Below are 26,009 nucleotides of genomic sequence, written 5' to 3' on the forward strand. Positions count from 1 at the left end.
ACACACAAACTCTCCGCGCGCACACACACACACACACACAAACTCTCCGCGCACATACTCATCTGAGACGCAAGCACACACAAACTCTCCGCGCACATACTCATCTGAGACGCAAGCACACACAAACTCTCCGCGCACATACTCATCTGAGACGCAAGCACACACAAACTCTCCGCGCACATACTCATCTGAGACGCAAGCACACACAAACTCTCCGCGCACATACTCATCTGAGACGCAAGCACACACAAACTCTCCGCGCACATACTCATCTGAGACACGAGCACACACACACACACACAAACTCTCCGCGCGCACACACACACACACACAAACTCTCCGCGCACATACTCATCTGAGACGCAAGCACACACAAACTCTCCGCGCACATACTCATCTGAGACGCAAGCACACACAAACTCTCCGCGCACATACTCATCTGAGACACGAGCACACACACACACACACAAACTCTCCGCGCGCACACACACACACACACAAACTCTCCGCGCACATACTCATCTGAGACGCAAGCACACACAAACTCTCCGCGCACATACTCATCTGAGACGCAAGCACACACAAACTCTCCGCGCACATAATCATATAGACGGCGCCTCATAAATAGAACGATCTCCGCAACGTATTGAAGCGCGCGTCCGTGAAGACCGGTGTGCGCGAGACACGAGAAAACGCTGTATCCGCGCCACTGATTTTAGCGGCAACGAGCACTTTGATCACTTGATTTAAAAAAAACACATTTCAGTGATCGTCTCTTATTTAACAAACAAACTAAATGAATGCTCTGCTGGTTAACTGGAGATGTTTTATTATTGGATCATTCGTGCCGCGAGATGTTTTATAGGGGGCGGTAAAAAAACGTCAGGCATCAAAATCAGGCACCGAAAGTTTCGTTCTTATTCGGTCTGGTTACTACCGTTTACGTCGGAACCGGTTCCCTATTGGAACCGGGTTTCGGTACCCAACCCTAGTTAGAACTTACTTGTCATCTGCTTTTATCCACTATTAATACAAGCCTGCTGTAGCAGAACCCGTACAAATGATGACCAAAATATACTGATGAGTTCAGTGAAGTTTATTGTACATCACACAAAAGATGAGCGTTAGTTTTACTCCAGAGAATCACTGTAAGAGCTGAATAAATATTGTTACGGCCAGCTCGTTTCGGCCGAACATAAACGAAACAAGTACAAATGAATCGACTTGCAAGATTTTTATTATTACAAAAACTTAACAGAACAAAGTCTAGGGTTCAACAAAAAGGGGAAAATCATAATCCAAATGGGGAATAGGAAAAGGTGGATATGGGTTGTGAATTAATAAAGGCAGCAAAACAAAATGACTCCTTCCGAGGCGGTCAGTCCCCTGGATGAAGAAGTAAGGTGGAGAGGAAAAAGCCAAGGTTTTATCCCCTCCATCATTAAGAGGCAACCAGGTAGCAGGGGTGTGTAATCTCCCACGCCCTTCCTGAAAGACATTGCCCCCAGCAGGCGAACAAATGAAGTGCGGGGTTGTAACACCTCCCTCCTCAAAAAAGATTTGGCACAAATCTAAAAAGAAGGAAAAACAGTTACACACTGCCCAACAACAGACACAAAGAATATTTTAGATTTTCCAGAAGAAACGTCTTCTGCCCCTCTTCATTCTTCATCACCTCTGGGCCCTAGAGGCGGATAGGAAAAAGAAAGCGAGAACAGGCAACGCAAAAACGATGTTATATTCTAGAAAGGGCATCAGCTATAACATTATCTTTTCCTCTGATGTGCTTAATTTCGAGGTGGAAAGGTTGTAAAATAAGACTCCACCGCATAAGTCGCTGATTGTGATTCCTCATCCGATTTAAGAAGACTAAGGGATTATGGTCCGTATAGATGATAATAGGAGCAGCAATTGACCCTAGATATACCTCAAAATGTTGTACGGCCAACACTAGGGTAAGAGCTTCCTTCTCGATGGTAGAATATACCTGTTGGTGTCGATTAAATTTCTTCGCAAAGTAACTTACGGGATGTTGAACCTGATTCAAATCCTCTTGCAAGAGGACAGCGCCCGCACCGCAAGCACTTGCATCGATAGCAAGACTAAAGGACTTTTCTAAATTTGGAGCCGTCAAAACAGGAGCATATGCTAACAAAGCCTTACAATTTTCGAAAGCCTGCTGACATGGCTCGGACCATTTAAAATGCAACTTCGGACTCAACAAATCGGTGAGAGGAGACACTACGCTGCCGAAATTTCCGCAAAAACTCCGGTAATATCCCACCATGCCGAGAAATCGTCGCAATTTACGACGAGTGGTGGGGACTGGAAAGGTACAAATGGCTTCTACCTTACTTTCAATGGGTTTTACGCAACCATTTCCCACTACCTTGCCCAAATAGGTAACGGTTGCCTTCGCAAACTCCGACTTAGCGAGGTTGATGGTAAGATTAGCCTTTTCCAAACGAGAGAACAATTCTTTAATTTGAGTGAGATGCTCAGACCAAGAGGAACTATACAGAACGACGTCATCAAGATATGCCTCACATCCTAACATTCCATAAAGTATACAGTTCACGAGTCGCTGGAAAGTCGCGGGTGCGTTTCGAACTCCGAAAGGCATCACCGTATACTGCAGGAAAGCATCGGGCGTAACAAAGGCAGATAATTCCTTTGCACGACTAGTCAAAGGCACCTGCCAATATCCCTTTAAGAGGTCGAATTTACTGACGAAACGGGCAGAACCAACATGATCGATACAGTCATCAACTCGAGGTAAAGGGTAACAGTCCGACTTTGTCACAGAATTAAGTTTTCGATAATCTGTGCAGAATCGATATGAGCCGTCAGGTTTATTTACTAAGACGCAAGGAGAACTCCATGAACTGAAACTAGATTCAGCCAGATTGTAAGTAAGCAAATAGTTCACCTCTTGTCTTAGCAAATCTCTTTTGAAAGGATTGACTCGATAGGCGTTCTGTTTAACTGGACATGAAGTTCCTACGTCAATGTCATGTTCTATGACAGAAGTACGACCAGGAACATCAATAAAAAGAGAGGGAAATGACATCACCAAATCAGTGACATCACTCCTCTCTTTCTCTGTCAGATAGGAAAGATGAGAGGACAGCTTAAGAAGAATCTCAGAATTTTTAAGTCGCCCGTCGACTTTCTCTTGAGAAAGAAAACTTCCATCCTCATCAGCATTCTCTAAAGAATCCTTACTCATGCTGCGAAAGAGAGGAGACGATTCTGAAAAAGAGTCACAAGAGTTGACCACATTAACAGTAACAGAACGAACAGGAGCTATATACAATTTCAACAAGTTACTGTGACAGACTTGTACTTTTTTTCTCCGGTCAGGAGTATTCAACAGATAATTATTATCGGAAAGACGTTTAGCTACACTGTAGGGGCCTGTAAATTTAGCCTGAAATGGATTGGCAGGTAGAGGCAGCAAAGCCAATACTTGATCACCCACCTGAAACTCTCTCAGCTTAGCTTTTCTGTCAAAATGTTGTTGCATTTTTATTTGAGATTTACTCAACTTCTTTTTAGCGAGAGCTTGTGCCTCATACAACCTACGCCGGAATCCACTCACATAATCTGAAATGTTTTCAGAAGGTTTAGACATTCGCCACTCATCGGCTAACACAGCCGTAGGTCCTCGCACTACATGTCCGAACACTAATTCATTTGGGCTAAACCCAAGGCTTTCTTGGATTACCTCACGTATCGCTAATAACATCCATGGCAGACCTTCTTCCCAATCCGCATCGAGTTCCACACAATATGACCTCAAAAGGGACTTCAGGGTTTGATGAAACCTCTCAAGAACTCCTTGACTCTGCGGATGATAGGCACTAGAAATATTGTGGTTTACTCGAAGCTGACGCGGGGCTTTTGAGAACTGTTTTGACATGAAGTTTGAACCCTGATCGGATTGAATAACTTTGGGAATTCCAAAGGTCAACATGAAATTAGTGAGGGCCTTCAAGACAGATTTGGTAGTGATCGACCTCAACGGATAAGCAGAAGGATAACGAGTAGTCTGGCACATAACAGTTAAAAGATATTGGTGACCAGTCTTAGACCGGGGCAAAGGACCAACACAGTCAACTATCAAATGCTCGAAAGGAGTGGAGACGACAGAAATAGGCTGCAACGGAGCAACAGGCACTTTTTGATTTGGCTTACCGGTGATCTGGCATGTATGACAAGATCGAACATCTCGTTTTACCTTAGGCCAATAGAACTGTCGCAAGACACGATCGTACGTTTTACGAACTCCGGTATGACCAGCAAGTCCTTGATGAGCCAAATGCAACACAGAGTCTCTCACTGTGAAAGGAAGCACAATCTGAGTTTTAGGTTCCAGAGAAACATCTTTATGCAGGACCACTGTCCGACAAAGCAGACCATCTTCAAGAAAGTACGAAGAGGACAGAGCGTCAGAACACTTCTTAGACCCTGCTGCAGAAAATAAAGGTTTAAGAGTGTCATCGCTCTGTTGAGCTCTAATTAAATCCTCTCGAGAGATCTGTAACAAAGAAGTTAGAGAACAGTCATCAACATCAGAGAGATCAACATTGGTTTTCTCAGGAGTGGACAGAACCTCAGATGTATCAGCAGATTCACTTTGCAGCACTGTTGAATCTTCCTGGTCAGAAGACAACGAAGGACAGGACTTCAGGTCTCTTTGCTTAGGACATTTAGACTCATCAGATCCTTGCTTACCTGTATTAACAATATAAAAGAAAGTGTCAGTGGAACTTCAACTTGACCTTCAGATAATGGTTTTGCCATGGATCGAGTAACTGCACAGGCTGGAAATAAACCAGGAAATTCTCTACCGTTCTCAACATCAGATTTCCTCGGTATAGATGCAACTATGGGCGGAGCTGCAACACCACTCCGTCCCCAAACATTCCCACCAGCTAAATCATTTCCCAGAATAAATGTAATCCCTGGGACTGGAAGTGCAGAACGAACACCAACTACTACATCCCCAGATACAATGGCAGAGGAAAGACGGATTCGATGCAAAGGCACTTCAACAAACCCCATCTCAAAACCTCGCACTAACACATGAGTTCCAGTAGCGGTTTCAGAAGTCAAAGGCAAAATTCCTTCTAAAAGAAACGTATCCCGTATCTCGAAGAAGACGCACTGGCACCGTTTCTTTTGAACCAGGCATTGACACATTTCCCTCAGTGATAAAAGGTGTATAATCAACGGAGGAAGTTATACACTGATCAACAAGTTTCACTAACACCAGATAAATGACGATCTTTCTCATCACGAGTATCAACAGTGAAAGGTGAAGTAGAAACTAAAGCAACAGGTTTCGACAATCTCTCTTTCTTCTTGAGAATTAGACAGTCAGATATTTTATGACCAGGCTTTTTACAATAAAAGCAAACCATGTCTCGTGAGAGTGCAGGTTTACTAACATGTTCAGCAACTGTCGCCTTAATATTCCTTCTCATCACAGGAGACTTTGTCTTCGGTTGAAAGAAAAACTTAGATTTACTCATGTCGCTGGTTTTAAGACTGACTGAACTGAATGACCCACGATGGGTTAACACAAACTCATCAGCCATAATAGCAGCTTCCGAAAGTGTATCAACCTTGTGTTCAGTGAGATACGTAGCTACAACATGAGGAACACAATGTTTAATCTCCTCTAAGAGCACTAACTCTCTTAACTGTTCTTTAGTTGTAACTTTCATTGAAGTGCACCAACGATCAAATAAATTCTCTTTTCCTCTTGCGAATTCTACATGAGTACATTCGTCAGTTTTACTCAAACTCCTAAATTTTTGACGATATGCCTCAGGCACAAGTTCATATGAATGTAACACAGCAGATTTCACCGTATCATAGTCACCACTCTGTTCCAGTGAGAGTGCAGGATAAACTTCCTGTGCTTTACCTGTGAACACACACTGTAACAATAAAGTCCAAAAGCTTTTCGGCCATTTCATGGATAAAGCAACACGTTCAAAGTGATAGAAATATTTGTCCACTTCCTTTTCAGAAAATGGCGGCACTAATCGCATATTTCTGTGAACATCAAACACAGGTTCACCTGCATTCGCACGCTGTTGTGGAACCGGAGGCACATTCGCTTGTGAAACTTCAGCTGTCTTTGCTGCTAATTCTAACTAGGGCTGCAACAACTAATCGATAAAATCGATAATAATCGATTATGAAAATCGTTGTCAACGAATGTCATTGTCGATTAGTTGGTCTGCTCACGTCACGGGGAGCGTTACTGATGACGTCACTTTCATGACAACACAGTCACACGCGAAATGGCAGAGTAATCGGAGAAATGACAGATCAATCGGCGGCAGAAAAAGTCATCTAAGGCATGGGAGCATTTTACATTAAATCTGGAAGTTTTGCAAAGCTGAGCTTGTGTGGCACATAGACATCATGATGTCTATGGTGTGGCATGGAAGTACCACAGTGATGCACGAACACAGAGGAAACACGTTGGTGTCACGGATGAAGGTGAAACATCAGCGGTGAGCAAAAACTGTATATCCTCATTATATGAAGATGTGAAAATGGTAGTCTAGTTGAATTCAATACTACAGTGTAAACAGCTTTGCTTACTTCGGGACAGTCACACTATATCTATTTTGTATCGAGCATCAGGTTGCGCAATCAGTTCGCTCGCAACATAAGGATTATAATAGCGCTACCGCAGACATAGGTTAAATTAAATGGTGTTTACAAAGTGAAGCACTAAATATAAAGGCAGTTAATAACAGCAGCAGTAAAATACTGTTTTTTAGTCACTGTAGTCAGTGGTTTTCAGCAAATACTTGTGCACTAATGCATCATTTTTCTTTTCCTTTTAATCAAGCCTGTTAGCTTGCTGCGTAAGTTAACGTTACTGCCATTCCGCTCTCTGTTTTTAAAGCATTTATCTAACGTTACTACTAGTATGTAAATAAGGGATAATGTAGAGCTTCGCGTCGGGGTCCCGATCAGCCTGTCGGGGTTGTATTCGCTATTTCAACCGCCTCGCTCTACATCCCGCTTATTACATGGCTACCCACCAAATAAATCAGTAATTTGACACAAAAGATTGATTTAAAAAGGAGTTTATTGATTTAAAAATGATTGTATTGCTTCCGCTAAAGAAAATGGTCCGTTCCGTCTCTACGGTTAGAATCCTTCGTCCACAGCAACGCTCTGTTTTTCATGGCAACGGTGTGTTATAAAGTTACGTCGCAGCGGTCTGTTGAAGAAATAACAGACCGCATTCTACATTGGAATTCAAAATCTGCTGCTTAATATCTTATTACAAACATGTTTGTGTCCTAATTTCAAAATGTGAAGTTTATATGAGCAGCACAACTCAATATTTTGTTTAGTTTATTTATATTTTGGATATTTAAATAAGTTTTACTGTTTAAAAACTGGACAAACTTTTGTGTTTTAAGGTTTAAAATGTAAAACTTAAAGATTATATTAGTAAAACTCAATGTGTGGCTTTTGCACTTTTTAAAGTACACTTTTACACATAAATATCCTGATTTAGGGTTTTATTTAGTTATAATAAGCAAAAAATCAAATCGAATTGTAAAAAAAACCTTTTGATCCGATTAATCGATTAATCAAAAAAATAATCGTCCGATTAATCGATTATCAAAATAATCGTTAGTTGCAGCCCTAATTCTAACTCCAACCTTTTTATCTGAAACGCTCTCTCTTCTCGTTCCCTCTCTAACTGAAACGCTCTCTCGTCTCGTTCCCTCTCTAACTCAAGCTCCAGCCTTCGCACAGCTAACTGGTGATCTCTTTCTACCGCTCGCTCTTTCATAGCGCGATCGTCACGTTCAGCACGAACTTTCGCGGCATCTAAACACAATTGCTTCTCTTGCAAAGACAATTCTGGAAATTTTGTCTCACTTTCACTATAAACCTCAGCAGGAGTAGACACAAACGATTCACTGGGAGTAATTAACTCAGTGCTTACCTCTACTGTATAACTCCTCTATCAACAAGTGATCGCTTCAAAGTAGTCACGATAGTTTCCTTCAGCCTCTTTTCTTGAGAAGTAAGATCGACACTGAAGCGTTCGGCGATTTGCACTAACTGCTCCTTTGTACAACTCTCAAGCAAAGCTTCTGACGGACACGCAAAGAAATCTTCGACCACCGAAGACATTTTGTTCGTATATGTATACGCACAATAACACAAACGAAACTACTACACGTGAGACGCTGTTTACCTGAAATACAACTCCCATAAGCCACTGCTTCAAAAAGGAACTACGTCACCATATTACGCAACCTATGCTCATTCACAAAAATTCCGAAGACTTCCCACAAGTCAAAACACAGTGTAAGCGCGAGAATAAACCGCACTATACACACGAACTGCTTACCTTTACTTATTTTTGTTGAATGGATTTACCGTTTACAATATGAGAAAACTCCAGCTCCTAACTCAAAAAAACACTAAATCCTACCTGGTCTTCAGAGATATACCGGGCTCGGGGCGGCATTAAACGCTGAGCTCCGCGACAATCAGTCAGACTGAAAGTCCGGAAGCGTACCCCCAACAGAGAGTGAATCTCCACCCAGGATAACCTCCCAAAAACAAGAAAGGCAAAATAACAAAACAAAACAACAAATAGTGCTCCATTGGAAGGAATGTTTTCACAATCCAGCTGGAAACACACTAACTAACTAGAGCTCTCAATTATAAAGGTAAGCATTCACAAAACACACACACACACACACACACACACACACACACACACACACACACACAAAACCCATACTTACCCACGTTTCCTACCCCAATAGGATCGCGGACGAGACTCCCAATTTATGTTACGGCCAGCTCGTTTCGGCCGAACATAAACGAAACAAGTACAAATGAATCGACTTGCAAGATTTTTATTATTACAAAAACTTAACAGAACAAAGTCTAGGGTTCAACAAAAAGGGGAAAATCATAATCCAAATGGGGAATAGGAAAAGGTGGATATGGGTTGTGAATTAATAAAGGCAGCAAAACAAAATGACTCCTTCCGAGGCGGTCAGTCCCCTGGATGAAGAAGTAAGGTGGAGAGGAAAAAGCCAAGGTTTTATCCCCTCCATCATTAAGAGGCAACCAGGTAGCAGGGGTGTGTAATCTCCCACGCCCTTCCTGAAAGACATTGCCCCCAGCAGGCGAACAAATGAAGTGCCTGGTCGTAACAATATAGTATAAGAAGTGCGCATTAAAGTCTTATCCATAAACTCTTTCTCTCTCCATTTAATTAGCATGGAATGTACTCAGCAAAGTACACAAAACACTGGTTACAACTAACAGTAAACAAATATACACACCTTTTCAGTGGGTGCTAAATAAACTGGTAAACTGTATATCCGTAAAACTATTAAAAGCTCTCACTTTCACTTTTGCCGTGATCAGTAACGTTAGGACTGTTGCTCCGGAGAGTGTAAGCTTGATCACAAACAGTACAGATCCATCCTCGAGTAACAACGGGAGTAAATGAAGACTGATATGTTCATTCTTACATCCAACAACAACCGCACACCTCAATCGCTTCGGAGACATTCATGTCTAAAGCTGCTCCAGTGTCGAAACACTGGCAGACTCTGTGTCCAGCTCACTCAGGGCGGGTCTGGGCTCAAACTGAATGCTATTTTGCAGGTTTAGAAAACAATTGCGCCACTAACCAGGAAAAAATAGTTTAAAGTCAGTGGCGCGTTGCGCATGCTATTCATATGCTATTTTAAGGGCGCATGCTTGGCCATAATCAATGTAGCGTGTGCACAACGCGCATACACTTTGATTCTCTCATCTACACAGAAGCAGCAGTTTTCATTTTTGCAAATCATACATTATTACGATAGATAGATAGATAGATTTCCTTATAAAAGCATACATCTAGCTTACACATTTACCCAAATTATCATACGCCTGTTTAACCGAAGCTAATTTGGGTGTGTTTCTCCATTTCAATGTAACTTCTCTCTTTTACAGCCGTGACGTTGCTCTCCTCGGTTGTGAACCGCTCCTGGCGCGCGCCTGGCAAATCCGCCGTTACCGCCATGGAACAAGCGCGCCTGCTCTTAAAGGGAATGTGAGATGATGCTCTGATTGGTTTATTTCACGTTATGCCCAAACCACACGAATAATGTTATTGAATCATTATTCATTATTCAATATGAATAATGAAGCGACTTCAGACCAACACATTTTAGATTTGGGCCTGGCGCAAGAGTCATTTATCCCTCCAGTATAATAGCAACAGCGCCAAGACCCGCCCACAAAGTTACTTGCGCTTTGACACTTGCGTTTCAGACCGTTAAAATAGGGCCCTGAGTATTGCCTTTAGAATTCGAAAATAATTCGAATTTTGTCAAATATTTAAGAAAGAAATTCTAATTTAGTTTTTCAGCCATTTTGACAGCCCTACTGAATACACTGATGTTGCTATTTGACATATTATTGAAATAGGTCTGGTGAGAGAGCATGCCCATCATTTTTGTGACAGTTTTGTTTGAGAATAGTTTAAGACTCAGATTAGCAACTAATAATTTTAATAAAGTGTTATCTGTCTCAATCACTGTGCACATTTAGGTCTGCTGACATGTCTGCTGAGGGCATGTTGGAGGAATAGCTACTTACTGATTATACTAAGTGTTTTTATTGAATAGTATTATTATTTTTTTGTCTGTCCTTTAATCATATGTTGTGTCCTTTGTTGCCTTCACAAATAAGTTAGAGATAAGGAAATGTCTCCATCTCAAGGTTTTTCACATCATGAAATAATGAAGCAGTTGAACTGTTGCTGTTTGAAGCCCGACTGAGCACTGAGAAAGGCACAACTGAAACTATCCAATAAACAGCTCATTTTAACAATCACTTTGCCTCATTCAATAATCTCGGTCCACTTTGTTGCTAAACTACCTGAAAAAAGCCCACGTGTGCTTTGAATGTTGTTATGTGCTGCTTTGTGTAACACAATATACTGTTTTGTTTCTTTAAGTACTGAATTTGAACCTCTTGTCCTATTTTCATAACAGCACAAAACAATGAAAATGATAGCAGAGCAACAGAAAGAGCAGGTGAGTGTAATTAGTCAAAGTCTGAATGCATAACAATGACTGTGAGGGTCTTTTGTGATTTGCATATTTAAACTGAGTCTTCTGGCCTTTCTTAGCTGTGATGAAGTAAAACTTCTCTCAACAACCAGCTCAATTCCTTAAAGCAAAGTAAAGTAAAGAGGGCTGCAACTGATCCCGTGCGTGTGTGTGTTATCACAGTTGTTTCTACCTTCTAATTTTTATTAACATAAATTGTAAATAAATTAGGGCTGTCAAAAGATTAATCGTGATTAATCGCATCCAAAATAAAAGTTTGTTTAAATAATATATGTGTGTGTACTGTGTATAATTAAATTTGCATATAGAAATACACACACTTGCATGTATATATTTAAGAAAAATGTGTTATTTATATATAAAAATAAATATATACATGCATGTGTGTGTATTTATATATACAAAATAATTATACACAGTACACACACATACTGTTTATTATTTAAACACAAACTTTTATTTTGGATGCGATTGATCACGATTAATCTTTTGACAGCCCTAATATAAATATATTATACTTTTGTATATTATTATATAAATTATTATTTATATAATATTATGTAAATGAAATAGTAGTTTAATTTATATAATATTGTGTTATATTGAACATTGCACACAAATAATTGCAACCACAACACATTAGTATTGCATACTAATAAGTATTAGTGTTAAATAAATGTATTCAATAATAAGCATTAATAATCAATAAGCATAAGGTAATCAGTAGCTACTGAATATATTGTAAATACTTTTTTTGCCACTAATTTTTTGAGTAATATTTGTATTTATGTAGTTTTAGTGTTTTGCTAATAGTAATTTTCGATTTGAATCTTGATTGTAGAAGTGTTAAAAAAACATGACTACACCATAACAGAAGAACTTGGACAAGGGGCTTCAGGAAGAGCATTTCTGGTGAAGAGTCCAGATGAAGATTCCCTTGTGGTTAAAGAGATCAACTACAGAGATGTAAGTAAAATCAAGAATTTTTTAAAGTATTGAATGTATTAATTAGGGACGGCACAGTGGCTCAATGGATAACACTGTCGTCTCACAGTAAGAAGGTCCCTGGTTCGATGTCAAAAAAATTGTACGTGTATCTGAATGTGTCCCAACTCTGGCATAAAACCTGTGCCAAATCCAAATGTGTGTGTGAAGTGAACCCTGCAACAAGCAGAAATAATGTTAGGCACATGGATGGATTGATTGAACATATTAATAAGATCCTATAGATAAACTTCACATAGATGAAATGTGTTCTTTGCAGAATGTGAAAATTAATCTAGACGCAGCCAAAAACGAAATCAACATCCTGAAGGATCTGCACCATGGATATATCGTTGGTTACGAAGACTCCTTTGAAGGTATGTCTGTTTAAATTACAGAAAGAGAAGCATGACAATGTTCCTTCAGTCTGAAAGTAAATGTTAGTTTTTTTTAGAAAGTGTGAAACAACTAACAGTGAACATGTGGGGTAAGATGGGGTAAGATGAGTGATGTGCATTTACTTTTAATGTGTAATGTATACTTTTATATACTTTTAATATGTACGGGGTAAAAATACAAGTAATTGGGACCTGAAACTCATTTTTTAAAACAGTTTTCATCAGAGGGGTCCAAGAATACAAAAAAAAAAAAAGTGTTGTGGTTGAAATCTAAAAAAATAACAAATCCTTTCCTCGCGGGTCAATTTGACCCCCATAGGAATGAAGGGAAAGCGAGCTATGCTTCACATAGAAATAACCTAAATGATCAAAATTCAAACTAAAAATGCTAAAACTACCAAAAAAGGTTTTTATAATGTCTACATGATGTCTAGGACCCAGTGGAACAGCTCATTTGCTCCATATATAGAGCTATAAGCCCATCTAGTGGCAAGACTCATGAAATATCGTTATATTATTTATTTTATTCCACAAGAGGTTGGCAAAGACGCCCAATGTAAGATATTTTGAGCTGAATTAAAAGGGTTATGAATAAAATTGTGTTATTTTAAATTTAAATTGAAAGAATGTGAGGAATGTGCTTAAATTACTATTTATTTATTAACAAGAGACTTAAGTTAAGTTGACACATAAGGTAACAGTCAACATGACGATCGATCAGCACAAGGAGAATAAACAGGGAGCGAACAAGGCAGGTAATGAGGGAGGACAGGTAATGCTGGGTACACACCAAAAGATAATCGGGCTGATTTTGGCCGATTTCCCCCCTTCCGACAATCCTAGCTGTGTCCCGATTATCTTGATGGTTCTACAGATTATCTTATCAGATTTCCCCTTGGTGTGAGGTGTGTTAAGTGTGTTCGAACCTGATCGGAAGAACGTCGGAGCCGCCCCGATCACGAATCGTAAATATTCAACGTTTAATATTTACGATCAGAAATCCTGATGTGTGTGTGGGAACTCCGAGAACAAACACGTGCACGCTCTGGAGATTATCACGTGAAACGAAACAATATCCAATCAGAAAGCGAGATGATGGAAGACGGAAGCACAACAAACGCAGTCATGGCGCAACACAAAGTGAAATTGATGTGGACAGCAGAGATGGAGGATCAGCTTGTTGATTTGTGGCGACAGCACAAATGTTTATACAACGTGTCGTGAAAAACCTTTCAAAACACCATCGCTGTTTCTTCCTGCATATCATCCGCCATGCTTATTCTGAAGTCTCGCGAGATTTTGCGAGATTCCCTGTGTTTATAGTTGAGACTCTCTGGTTGAAAATGTGTGTGTGTGGTGTGCTGTCTTTGTCACATCATGGCACACACACTATAGGAGCAAAACGCTTAAATCTAGGATTTTTTGTCCTCATGTTTGTGGTCTATCACATTTTGAAAATCTAATAAGATGTAAAAAATCTTTTGGTGTGTACCCAGCATAACGAGGGAGGACAGGTGGGGCAAATGCACCAATAATCAGGTAACAAGATGGATGGGGTTTGTAAAAACATGACAAGCCATGTGCTAACACAGAACAAGACATGAACACGCAGCTAATGATACTAATAAGCCACGTGTTCACACAAAACATTACAATATGAAAGCACACAGTCAGTGTAAAACACAAGCTGCATGCAACAGCACAAGACAAAACATGACATGAAAGCACAAAACACACGGACAGAAGAGCACACGAGAATGAGTTAATACTCATTCCATTCGCTCATGACAGAAGACAATAGGCTTGTTGGACTTGAACCGGCGCTGCACAGACGGATCGGTGAATGACATCAAAGTACCGCAAGAGCGATTAGAGAGTAGACGGCTCTGTGTGCTTTTGAATCGCTCTCGCGTTACTTTGATGTCATAAACCGATCAGTCTGTGCAGCGCCGGTTCAAGTCCAACAAGCCTAAACACTCGGAGCATGAATATCCGAATCCCGACACAGAACTGATACCGAACATGACATTAGTGCCGGAATCCGAACACCATGCTCCGGACATGAAACCAGGAGCACAGACTAAGACAAGAAAATACAGGAGTGTCAGAGCTCTGTCACAAGAACAACTAGACCGAAGTGACAGAACCCTGACAATGTGAGGGAAGGATGAATGTTAAAGAGGTAATTTTCCCATTGGCAAGAAGCCCTTAACTTTTAAAGAATATTGTATATTAATGACATATAGTGCATTTATTTAAAACTGTGTTGACAAATTAGTTTAAAAAGTGAATAAACAATGACAGAAAGATCTGAATCTTAGTGTAAGAGATTATTCTTAAAGGTAAATGTATTACTTGTATATGACTTTTATACAACCATATGAATACACTACCGGTCAGAAGTTTAGAATAAATATGATTTTGGGGTCACCAAGCCTTTATTTGTCTGATCAAACATACAGTGATATTGTGAAATATTTGTTACTGTATCAAATAAGTGTTTTCTATGTGAATATATTGTAACATGTATTTTATCAGTGTGACACTGCAGACTGGAGTAATGAGGCTGCTGAAAATTTTTAAATAAGAAAATTTCCAAACTTTTGACTGGTAGTTTATACATATTTAATTTCCTACATTTGAAAATGAAAATATTCTATGATAATACATCATTTTTAAATTTTTTTTTATGTTTTTATGATGAAGAATCTGGGTACTTTTATATTGTGTCGGAGTACTGTGCAGGAGGAGATCTATACAAGAAAATGAAAGCACAAGAAGGAAGTTTTGAAGAAGAACAGGTGAGTGTTATATGCACTCTGTTGAGTCAGAGAGAGCTCATTCACTCTAGAGCTGTTAATTATAGTATGTGATGCTAATTATGTATGTGATGCTCTAATTATATTTTATGATGCATTTTGTCAAAAGCATCTTAAGCGTTATAGTTTGTTTCTGGTGTAGTACCAAACTTTATCTTAATTCACTGTTGTACGTGTGCAGGGAAAGAGGTTAAAGCCAAATGGATAAACCTTTGAGAGACACAAGGGAAAATACATTTTCAGTCAGCACTGGTGTACCGCGAGCAACTCAAGGCAATTAATATGCCAATGCAGTTGAGGCCCCGTCCACCTGAAACGAAGGGTCTGACCACGGGCTGAAGGTTGGGAGGCAGTGCGGGGTGACATGCACCCAGTACGTGCCACTCTGCCACGGCCATCTCAGGACTCAGCCGTGAAGCCAGTGTTGAAGTGGTCTCATATGAAGCAATCCGAGCGGCGTTACTGCTTCTACAGATGCCATATGCCCCAGGAACCTCTGAAAAAGTTTCAGTGGGACTGCTGTCCTGCTCTTGATTGTACTCAAGCAGTTCAACACTGATCGGACACGTTCCTCTGTGAGTTGCGAGGTCTGGTTTACCGAGTCCAGCATCATACCGAGATATGAGATCCTCTGCACAGGGGAGAGTTTGCTCTTGTCCCAGTTGACTCGAAGCCCCAACAGGTTGAGGTGACGGAGCACCATGTCCCTGTGTTCGCACAACTGCTCTCAGCCAGAATCAGCCAGTCGTCTAGATAGTTGAAAATATGAACGCCGTGTTCTCTGAGTGGACCAATGGCTGCCTCCGCGACCTTCGTAATGGCGTGGGGCGACAGGGACAGCCCGACGGGTAGGCCTCTGTACTTGTATGCCCGTCCCTCAAACTCAAACCGCAGAAACGGTCTGTGTCGAGGAAGAATCGAGACATGAAAGTACGCGTCCTTCAGGTCGATCTCGGGGACGGATGCATTAGAAAATGCGTTTCTGTGTTAACATCTTGAACGGGAGCTTGTGCAGGGCCCATTTCAGGGCTTGCAGGTTCCAAGATTGCCCGTAACCCACCGCATTTTTGGGTACAATGAAGTAGGGGCTATATAACCCTGTCTTCATATCGACTGGAAGGACCGGCTCAATCGGCACTGAGGCGGCCCGAAGCAGAATCTGAGTGTGTTGTGCCACACTTAACTGGTTCCAGGGTGGGGCAGAGGGTGTGTGGGAAGGCTTGGTGGCGTCGCTCACTGCCCTCCGCACCCTCTTGTGACCAGGAGAAGCTGCTCTTATTGAGAATTTGGGTACCACTGACTGAAACGCCAGTGGCGGAACAGAATTTGAATAAAAAGATTCTCTGCCCGGCCCTCCACCAGGGAAGAGCAGCTGACTCTGGGTCTCAGGGCTGCTAATACAGGTGGCGCCGTCTTCCTGCAAAAGCTTGACATCACAGTAGACCTGGCTGTGACAGTTGTGTTTTTTTGTTTTTTTCGCATGGGACTAACACCCTTGGCGACAAACAGACTGAGGGGAAGCCAACGAGTGAATCTGGTAGCACATTGGGACAAGCTCTTGGTTATCTCAGCCTGTTTCTGAACTGTGGAAAACCACTGGGTACAGTCTCCAACAGTGTCTCAGAAAAAGGCCACCTCGTGAGATGCATCAAGAAAGCGAACTTTGGCGATGTCTCGCACCTCTGCAAGGTTTACCACCACACGGTGGTGCTTCTAGACCACCACCGTGTGGCTGTCAAGTCTGAATCTGATTCAGCATGAGTCAAGTCAAGTCAAGTTTATTTATATAGCGCTTTTCACAACATAGGTTGTATCAAAGCAGCTTCACAGTAATAAATTAAAACAATACATCAATGTTTGTTTCTAGTGGAACGTCTACGTTTGGTAATGCTGATCAATAGTATCGTTGATTGATTAATTAAATTAAATATCCCCAAATATCCCCAACTGAGCAAGCCAAAGGCAACAGTGGCAAGGAACCGAAAAACTCCATCAGGTGACCTAATGGAGAAATAAACAACTTTTAAACTGGGAGAGCGAGTCTGAGCAACGAACAGTATCCGGAAGACTATTCCAGAGTTTTGGAGCTAAATGTGAAAATGCTCTCCCTCCTTTGGTCGATCTGGATATCCTAGGTATGACCAAAAGCCTCGAATTTAGTGACCTTAAAGAGCGCGATGGATTATAGGGCGATAGAAGATCCGTTAAATAGACTGGAGCTAAGCCGTTTAGGGCTTTATAAGTCAGTAGCAATACCTTGTAATTAATACAGAACTTTATAGGTAACCAATGTAGTGATGATAAAATTGGTGTTATATGGTCATATTTTCTTGATCTAGTTAGAACTCTAGCGGCGGCATTTTGGACTAACTGTAGCTTGTTTATTGAGGATGCAGGACAACCAGCTAATAAAGCATTACAGTAATCTAGTCTCGAGGTCATGAATGCATGAACTAACTTTTCTGCATCAGAAACAGATAGCATATTACGTAGATTAACAATGTTTCTAAGGTGGAAAAAGGCTGTTCTTGTAACATATGAAATATGATTTTCAAATGACAAGTTACAATCTAATATAACACCCAGGTCTTTTACTGTAGAGGATGAAGTAACAGGACATCCTACTATGTTAAAGTTGTATTGTGAGAGGTTTTGTGGTTTTTTTTTTTTAACCGATAAGTATTACCTCTGTCTTGTCTGGATTTAATAAAAGAAAATTACGCGTCATCCAATCTTTTATATCTTTAACACACTCGTAACTTTAACACATTTGGATAATTTAGCATTTTCATCCGGCCGTGATGAAATATAGATTTGAGTGTCATCAGCATAACAATGGAAACTAATTCCATGTTTCCTTATAATATTTCCAAGTGGCAGCATATATATTGAGAATAATAGAGGGCCTAACACAGATCCCTGCGGCACTCCATAGTTAACTGGAGTTATGATAGATTTTTCTCCATTTAAATAAACAAAATGGTAGCGGTCAGATAAATACGATCTAAACCAGCTTAATGCTTGTCCTTGAACACCAGTATAATTTTGTAGTCGATCTAAGAGTATTGTATGATCTATAGTATCGAACGCAGCACTAAGATCAAGTAAAACGATACTTGGTTACTCACGTAACCTCGGTTCTCTCTAGAGAGGGAACGAGTATTGCGTAAGCTTGCTTACGCAGCGGGAAAAGCCTTCTTTTCTCGAGATACTGAAACCAAAAAATTATCCTTAATTTTCATATTTTGTCAACGCAGTGCAGCTGTAGGCAGCTGAGCTAGAGCGGCATACTACGCGCTCATTGGCTGCCTCGCGGCAACTGCTTAAGCCTACCAGTGAGCCTGGCGTGACGTCACGCCCAATGGGGGCGCGCGCGACCTCGCGCGTCACAGCCCGCCAGAATGGGCGGCGTCAGAGCGTATATAAGGAAGGCTCGTAGGCTATATTCTCTGTTTTCTGTCGACTGAAGCGACGCGAGCGATAGGCTCAGCACGGTCAGGGAACGCAATACTCGTTCCCTCTCTAGAGAGAACCGAGGTTACGTGAGTAACCAAGTATCATTCTCTTACGAGAGGTTCTCTCGTATTGCGCAAGCTTGCTTACGCAGCGGGAACCCTTTGTCCACGCCGTGCGAGCCTAACAATCACATATGACTCATAGAAAAGCATAGAGGTGATCAAACAGGTGGCCAGCGGAGCGGGCCAACACATGTTCATAAGCACACATAGGGAAAAAACACAGAACGGCACTGCCAGTTCATGTCACTGATACCCTGAGCGTGCAGCTCAACAGACAAGCTAATCGGTAATACAGCCTGACCCTTGGGCAGAACATGACACACGACTAGACTGACAGAAGTTTAACCTGCATAGCGGGAACTTCCAGGTTATAAAACCTAACAAATATGGAGGGGGACGCCCAGCCCGCCGCCTTACAAATGTCATCAATGGAAATCCCACTGGACCATGCCCACGATGAGGCCATGCCTCTGGTGGAATGAGCCCGTATGCCTAGCGGGCATTGCAGGTCTTTGGACGCGTAAGCTGCTGCAATCGCGTCTACTATCCATCTGGACAGTGTCTGTTTCGAAGCGGCGCAACCCTTGGTGCGCCCGCCAAACGAAACGAAAAGCTGCTCTGAGAGCCTGAAGGCTGCAGAGCGCATCACGTAACACCTTAACGCCCTAACCGGGCAAAGGCGGTCAACCCCTTCCTCGCTGCTGGAGGACGGCAAGGCCGACAGGGTAATGATCTGAGTCCTGAAGGGAGTGCCTAACACTTTGGGGACATAGCCGTGCTTCGGTTTGAGAATGGCTAACGAGTCGTTAGGTCCAAACTCGAGGCACGACGCGCTGATGGACAGCGCATGTAAATCACCCACACGTTTAACTGAAGCCAGAGCTAGCAGAAAAACGGTCTTAAGCGTTAAGTATTTCAGCTCCACAGAGTCCAAAGGCTCAAAGGGATGCGCTTTTAATGACTCTAGGACCAGAGACAGGTCCCAAATAGGAACCGACGGGGGCCGCGGAGGGTTCATTCTCCTGGCCCCGCGTAGAAAGCGGGTAATGAGTTCATTCCTGCCCAGTGCACGGCCGTGCGCCGACTCAGCGAACGCTGCTATGGCCGCGACATAAACTTTCAGCGTGGAGGGGGACCTGCCCGCGTCCAACGTCTCTTGGAGGAATTCCAATACCTGTGAGACTCCACAGGTCTGAGCATTAGAACCCATATTCACACACCACTTGTTAAACACTGACCATTTAGACGCATAGAGCCGCCTCGTCGAGGGGCTCTGGACTGCGTGATCGTGTTAATTACCCCTTCTGGCAGATCAACGAGTAATCGTTGATTATCCACACATGCAGAGACCAGTGCTCTGGATGGGGATGCAGAATCGAGCCTCGGGCTTGAGAGAGAAGATCTCTCCTCACCGGAATCGGCCATGGGGCTGTGTCTGCCAGTCTCATTAGCTCGGGGAACCATGGTTGGTTTTCCCAGTGCGGGGCTATGAGGAGCACTGCGCAGTTCGCCTCCCTGATTCTCGCTAGCACTTGAGGTAGCATCGAGATCGGTGGGAACGCGTACAGCGGGGCGCTGGGCCAGGTCTGGGCCAGCGCGTCCTCCTGTTTCGAGAAAAACTCTGGCACTGAGCGTTCTCGCTCGTGGCGAAGAGGTCGATCTTCGCTTCGCCGAAACGACGCCAAAGCGTCCGTATCGTCTGGCGGTGTAGAGACCATTCCCCTGGGGGAACGTTGTCTCTGGACAGTCTGTCGGGGCCGTCGTTCAAACGGCCGGGTACATGAGCTGCCCTTATGGAGCGCAACGGGCCTTGAGCCCAGGATAGGAGGCGCTCTGCGAGCGCGCACAGGGTTCTGGATTTGATTCCGCCCTGGCGGTTCACGTACGACACCACTGACATGTTGTCTGAGCGAACTAGCACATGGTGTCCCCGTAGGAGCGGTAGAAAGTACTTCAGCGCTTTCTCGACCGCCAGCATCTCTAGACAGTTTATGTGAAGGTCTTTTTCCGTATTCGACCACGGGCCGCAAATCGGACTGCCTTCGTGAGTCGCTCCCCAACCCATATTGGACGCGTCTGTCGAGATCACTTTGTGGTGTGCGATGGTTCCCATCGACACTCCCCGCTGATACCATTCGGCCGCCAGCCAGGGCTGCAGGGCTGTAACACAGCGCTGAGTCACTCTGATTGGAACACGGCCCAAAGTCCATGCTTTGCGGGGCATTTCCGTTTTTAGCCAGCGTTGAAGCGGGCGCATTCGGAGTAAACCCAGCTGCAGGACAGCTGCTGCTGATGCCATGTGGCCCAGCAACCTCTGAAAAGTTTTTAATGGAAAAACTTTTCCCTCCTGAAAGGAGGCGGCGAGGTGTCGAACACAGCACGCGCGCTGTACGGACAGTCTGGCCGTCATCGCCGCCGAGTCCAGATCTATACCCAGAAAAATTATAGACTGGCTGGGGGTTAAAGAGCTCTTGTCCCAGTTCACGGAAAGTCCCAAGCTTTGCAGGTGAACGAGAAGCGCTTCTCTGTGGGAAACTAGTTCCTCCGCTGAGCGCGCTATAATGAGCCAATCGTCCAGATAGTTCAGGATTCGCATTCCCCTCGATATCAGGGGTGCGAGAGCCGCGTCCATGCACTTCGTAATTGTACGGGGTGCCAGGGATAGGCCGAACGGCAGGACGGTGTACTGATATACCTGGCCGTCGAAGGCGAATCTCAAGAATGGCCTGTGACGGGGTATAATCTGGATCTGAAAGTACGCGTCTTTCAGGTCGAGAGATATGAACCAGTCCCCCGGGCGAATCTGCGCGAGGATTTGACTGGTTGTGAGCATTTTGAACGGCCGTTTCATAAGCGTTCTGTTCAAATATCTCAGGTCCAATATAGGTCTGAGTGCTCCGCCCTTCTTGGGTACGAGGAAATAGCGGCTGTATACGCCTGCCTCGGAACCCGGAGGGAGAACCCGTTCTATCGCCCCTTTGTGCAGCAAATTCGCTATTTCTGTGTGAAGCAGATGCGCTGCATCTGCATTCACTATAATCTCGGCCCGAGCGCGATAGCGCGGCGGGCGGCGAGCGAATTGAAGCGAATAGCCCTTTATCACTGTGTTCAGTACCCACTTCGACACTCCCTGAATAGCTTTCCATGCATTTGCACTCAAAGCTAGGGGTAGAATCGCCTCTGAGTCTCGCCCGCCGCACAGCGCGGGACGGGGGATCTGTGGCGGTAAGCGCGAGTCGCGCAGTGGCAGTGAGGGGGAACGGGAGTTTGCCGATGGCGGCAGCCGGCTGAACGGCGCTGTGAGGGCGCGTTGTGTATGACGGCTCGCGGCGCGGAAGCGGGGCGGGCTCGAGCATGTTTATCGGAGTGTGCGTGCTGTAAAGCGGGCACAGAGCTCCTTGTTATCACATAGTCGGTGGCTGACTCGTACGTGTTTACATGAGAGTGTGCGCGCTGTGTAGCGGGCACAGGGCTCTTTATTAACACACAGCCGGTGGCTGACTCGTACGTGTTCACATGAGAGTGTGCGCGCTGTGTAGCGGGCACAGGGCTCTTTATTAACACACAGCCGTTGGCTGACTCGTACGTGTTCACATGAGAGTGTGCGCGCTGTGTAGCGGGCACATGGCTCTTTATTAACACACAGCCGGTGGCTGACTCGTACGTGTTTACATGAGAGTGTGCGCGCTGTGTAGCGGGCACAGGGCTCTTTATTAACACACAGCCGGTGGCTGACTCGTACGTGTTCACATGAGAGTGTGCGCACTGTGGCGCGGGCACATGGCTCTTTATTAACACACAGCCGGTGGCTGACTCGTACGTGTTTACATGAGAGTGTGCGCGCTGTGTAGCGGGCACAGGGCTCTTTATTAACACACAGCCGGTGGCTGACTCGTACGTGTTCACATGAAAGTGTGCGCGCTGTGTAGCGGGCACAGGGCTCTTTATTAGCGCACAGCCGTTGGCTGGCTCGTGCGTGTTCACATGAGAGTGTGCATGCTGTGTAGCGGGCACAGGGCTCTTTATTAACACGCGGCCAGTGGCAGAATGATCTGTTCCCCAAGCGTGTGAGACAGAGCGAGCACTGTGTAGGTGTGAGCACTGAAGTGTGGGCACGTGACCTACAGTTATCACTCGAGCGGCCGTAGCGCGCTTTATGTGAGTGCACTCTGTGGGGTACACAGGGGGATTTGTGCTTGTGTGTAGCGATGAGCACTGGGAAGTGGGCAAGCTTACTACACTCATAACACTGACGGCGTGAGCCGAATTTATGTGAGTGCACACCGTGGGGTGCACAGGAAAGATTGTGTTTGTGTGTAGCTATATGAGCACGGAACGTGGGCACATAAACTACACTTATAGCACTGACGGCGTGAGCCGAATTCGTGTAAATGCCCCCGTGGATGGACAGTGGAGATTGTGCTTGTGTGTAGCAATGAGCATGGAACATGGGCATATAACTACACTTATAACACTGACGGCGTGAGCCGAATTTATGTGAATGCACTCTGTGAGGTACACAGGGGAAATTGTGCTTGTGTGTAGCAATGAACACAGGGTCGTGGGCATATGTACTACACTCATAACACTGACGGCGCGAGCCGAATGACCAGACTTACACTTTTTATTTGATTTATCTGGGTTGCCGTAGAAACGGCGCTTGTGTGCAGGCGAGAGAGTTGACAAACTGGCTCGTTGGCTGCGGTGGACACTACTGCAGTAGCCTTATCAAGGGGACTGGCAGAGGGAATCAAGTTAGCTTTGACAGGGGTCCGGCCGCAGCGGGACCTAACCGTCTTTTTCTCTCAGCGAGTGCTAGGAGGACTTTGCCGGCTTGGGTTTCGGCGAAACTCTAGACCGGGGACCTCGCGGATGTGGCGGCCTGTGCTGTTCAGCGGTAAGCGAAGTCATGGCTTGGGCCGCTGTCCTCGTAGCGCGAAGGGAGAGGTCCGTCGCGCTGCGCAGGTCGGTTAAGGCGGCTTTATCCGTACCTCCGTCGTCCACCCAGCGGAGGATGTGAGTCTGGAGATCCATCATTTTGTGCAGGGCTGAAGCGGCTTGACCAGCGGCAGAGACAGCGCGGCTGACAAACGCCGAAGTAGTCCTGCTGGTTTTGGGCGGGAGGGCAGACCTTGAGCGCCATCTCGCGGATGGGGGCAAAGGTGCGCTGCGACCGCCCGTTCGACCGGATGGTGATGCTTCATCCTCCGTTTCGTCCTCCCAGGCGACGGCATCGAGGGCGAGAGCCGTCGACTGCGCGTCGGGGAGCGGGGATGGAGAAAGAGAGAGCGAGGCTCGCGGGAAGGGCTCCGGCGGAAGCCTGGCTCGGGTCTCGGGCTCCGTTGGTCCTTGAGAGCGGCGTAGAATCCCGCGCGGCCCAGGGACAGGTGGAGCGGGTTCCGTGAAGAGGTCGAGTCGAGCCCGCAGGGTCGACGTCGAAAGCTCTTCACAGAAAACACAGCCGCCCGAAGACAACGCGACGGCTGCGTGGTTCCGGCCCAGGCAGAGAGCGCAGATAAGATGGCGGTCTCCGTAGCTGAGCGTAGAGCGGCATGAGCCGCACGTGGTGTGAAGCATTAGAGCAATGCTTCCGCTCCAGGATGTGCTGTAGAAAAACACACACAAACGAGCAGAACACACACACACAATGCAATGCAATGCAAGAAAAGGATAAGTATCGCCGGATAGCTGAGCTGGCACGGCAGGCTGAAGGCGGCGAAGAGATCGTCCGGCTTCCTCAGGCTGTCCTAAGCTGGCTCTTTAGCTTGATCCAAGAAGGCCACGGCGACGGTTTCTTCTCAGAGATCAGCGATGCGAGTGCTTCGCTGAAAAGACAGAAATCAGAGAATATAGCCTACGAGCCTTCCTTATATACGCTCTGACGCCGCCCATTCTGGCGGGCTGTGACGCACGAGGTCGCGCGCGCCCCCATTGGGCGTGACGTCACGCCAGGCTCACTGGTAGGCTTAAGCAGTTGCCGCGAGGCAGCCAATGAGCGCGCGGTATGCCGCTCTAGATCAGCTGCCTACAGCTGCACTGCGTTGACAAAATATGAAAATTAAGGATAATTTTTTGGTTTCAGTATCTCGAGAAAAGAAGGCTTTTCCCGCTGCGTAAGCAAGCTTACGCAATACGAGAGAACCTCTCGTAAGAGAACTAATATTGAGATACAGCCTTGGTCAGAAGCTAAAAGTAAATCATTTGTGATTTTAACGAGCACAGTTTCAGTGCTATGATGCGGACTGAACCCAGACTGAAACTTTTCATAGACGTCATTTTCTTGTAAGAAAGAGCCCAGTTGAGCGGACACAACTTTTTCTAGTATTTTAGACATAAAAGGTAGATTTGAAATGGGTCTATAATTTGCTAGATTATGTGGATCTAATTGTGGTTTCTTAATGAGAGGTTTTATAACTGCCAGTTTAAATGTTTTTGGAACATAACCTAAAGATAAAGATGAGTTAATAATATTGAGGAGAGGCTCTTCCACTACAGGTAACACTTCTTTCAATAGTTTAGTTGGTATAGGATCTAGTAAACATGTTGTTGTTTTAGATGAAGTGATACGTTTATTTAACTCTTTTTGTTCTATAGTTGTAAAGCACTGTAATTGTTCTTGCGGGGTGATAATTGAGGCATACACAACTCAGCATCATCTTTATTTCCAGAGCGTAACAGCCCTCTCTCCAATGCAGTAATCCCATCCGAAAACTGCTAGGCATGCGAGACAGTGAACGTCAAACTCGATGGCACACGGCACGCTGAGCGTTCAAGCCTTCATGAGAGAGGCAAGACGAACCACATGCCGACCTGGTCATGCATGGGAGAGCATAAACCACCCATGAACGCAGTGTCAGCATGTTTGTGACGCCCTAGAGGAGTGAGGGGCCCGAGGAGGTGGTCTCGTTGGGGAACACTCACTGTAATCCTCAGATCACGAGAGATATTAGCCAAATTAGCCCTTTTCTGGTGCACCAGAAGAGGAACTAGACCGGGGAATAGGCAAAGGGACTGAATGAGATCTTGAAAAAGATGCAGTGTCAAACCGTGTATGCTCTTTCAGGAAACTGCTCTCTCTAGTGCTGAAGCACCCAGAGATGACCGCGGCCTCACAAACGGGATGATAGCTGTTTCTAACATTCTGAG

At 44.5% G+C, this 26,009-nt stretch overlaps 1 protein-coding gene across 2 annotated transcripts in view; it reads left to right on the top strand.

Annotated features, from left to right (window-relative positions):
• Positions 1 to 26,009, top strand: part of LOC308687333 (uncharacterized protein) — a 64,926-nt gene that overhangs the window by 27,856 nt on the left and 11,061 nt on the right. For both annotated transcript variants that reach the window (XM_081359823.1, XM_081359824.1), the window contains exons 4-7: positions 11,067 to 11,108; positions 11,986 to 12,110; positions 12,409 to 12,505; positions 15,233 to 15,327. In XM_081359823.1, the coding sequence (XP_081215949.1) occupies positions 11,067 to 11,108; positions 11,986 to 12,110; positions 12,409 to 12,505; positions 15,233 to 15,327 (359 nt within the window). The remainder of the gene's footprint in view (positions 1 to 11,066; positions 11,109 to 11,985; positions 12,111 to 12,408; positions 12,506 to 15,232; positions 15,328 to 26,009) is intronic.

The sequence above is a fragment of the Scardinius erythrophthalmus genome (genome assembly GCF_964197995.2).
Source record: "Scardinius erythrophthalmus genome assembly, chromosome: 2".
NCBI lineage: Eukaryota > Metazoa > Chordata > Actinopteri > Cypriniformes > Leuciscidae > Scardinius > Scardinius erythrophthalmus.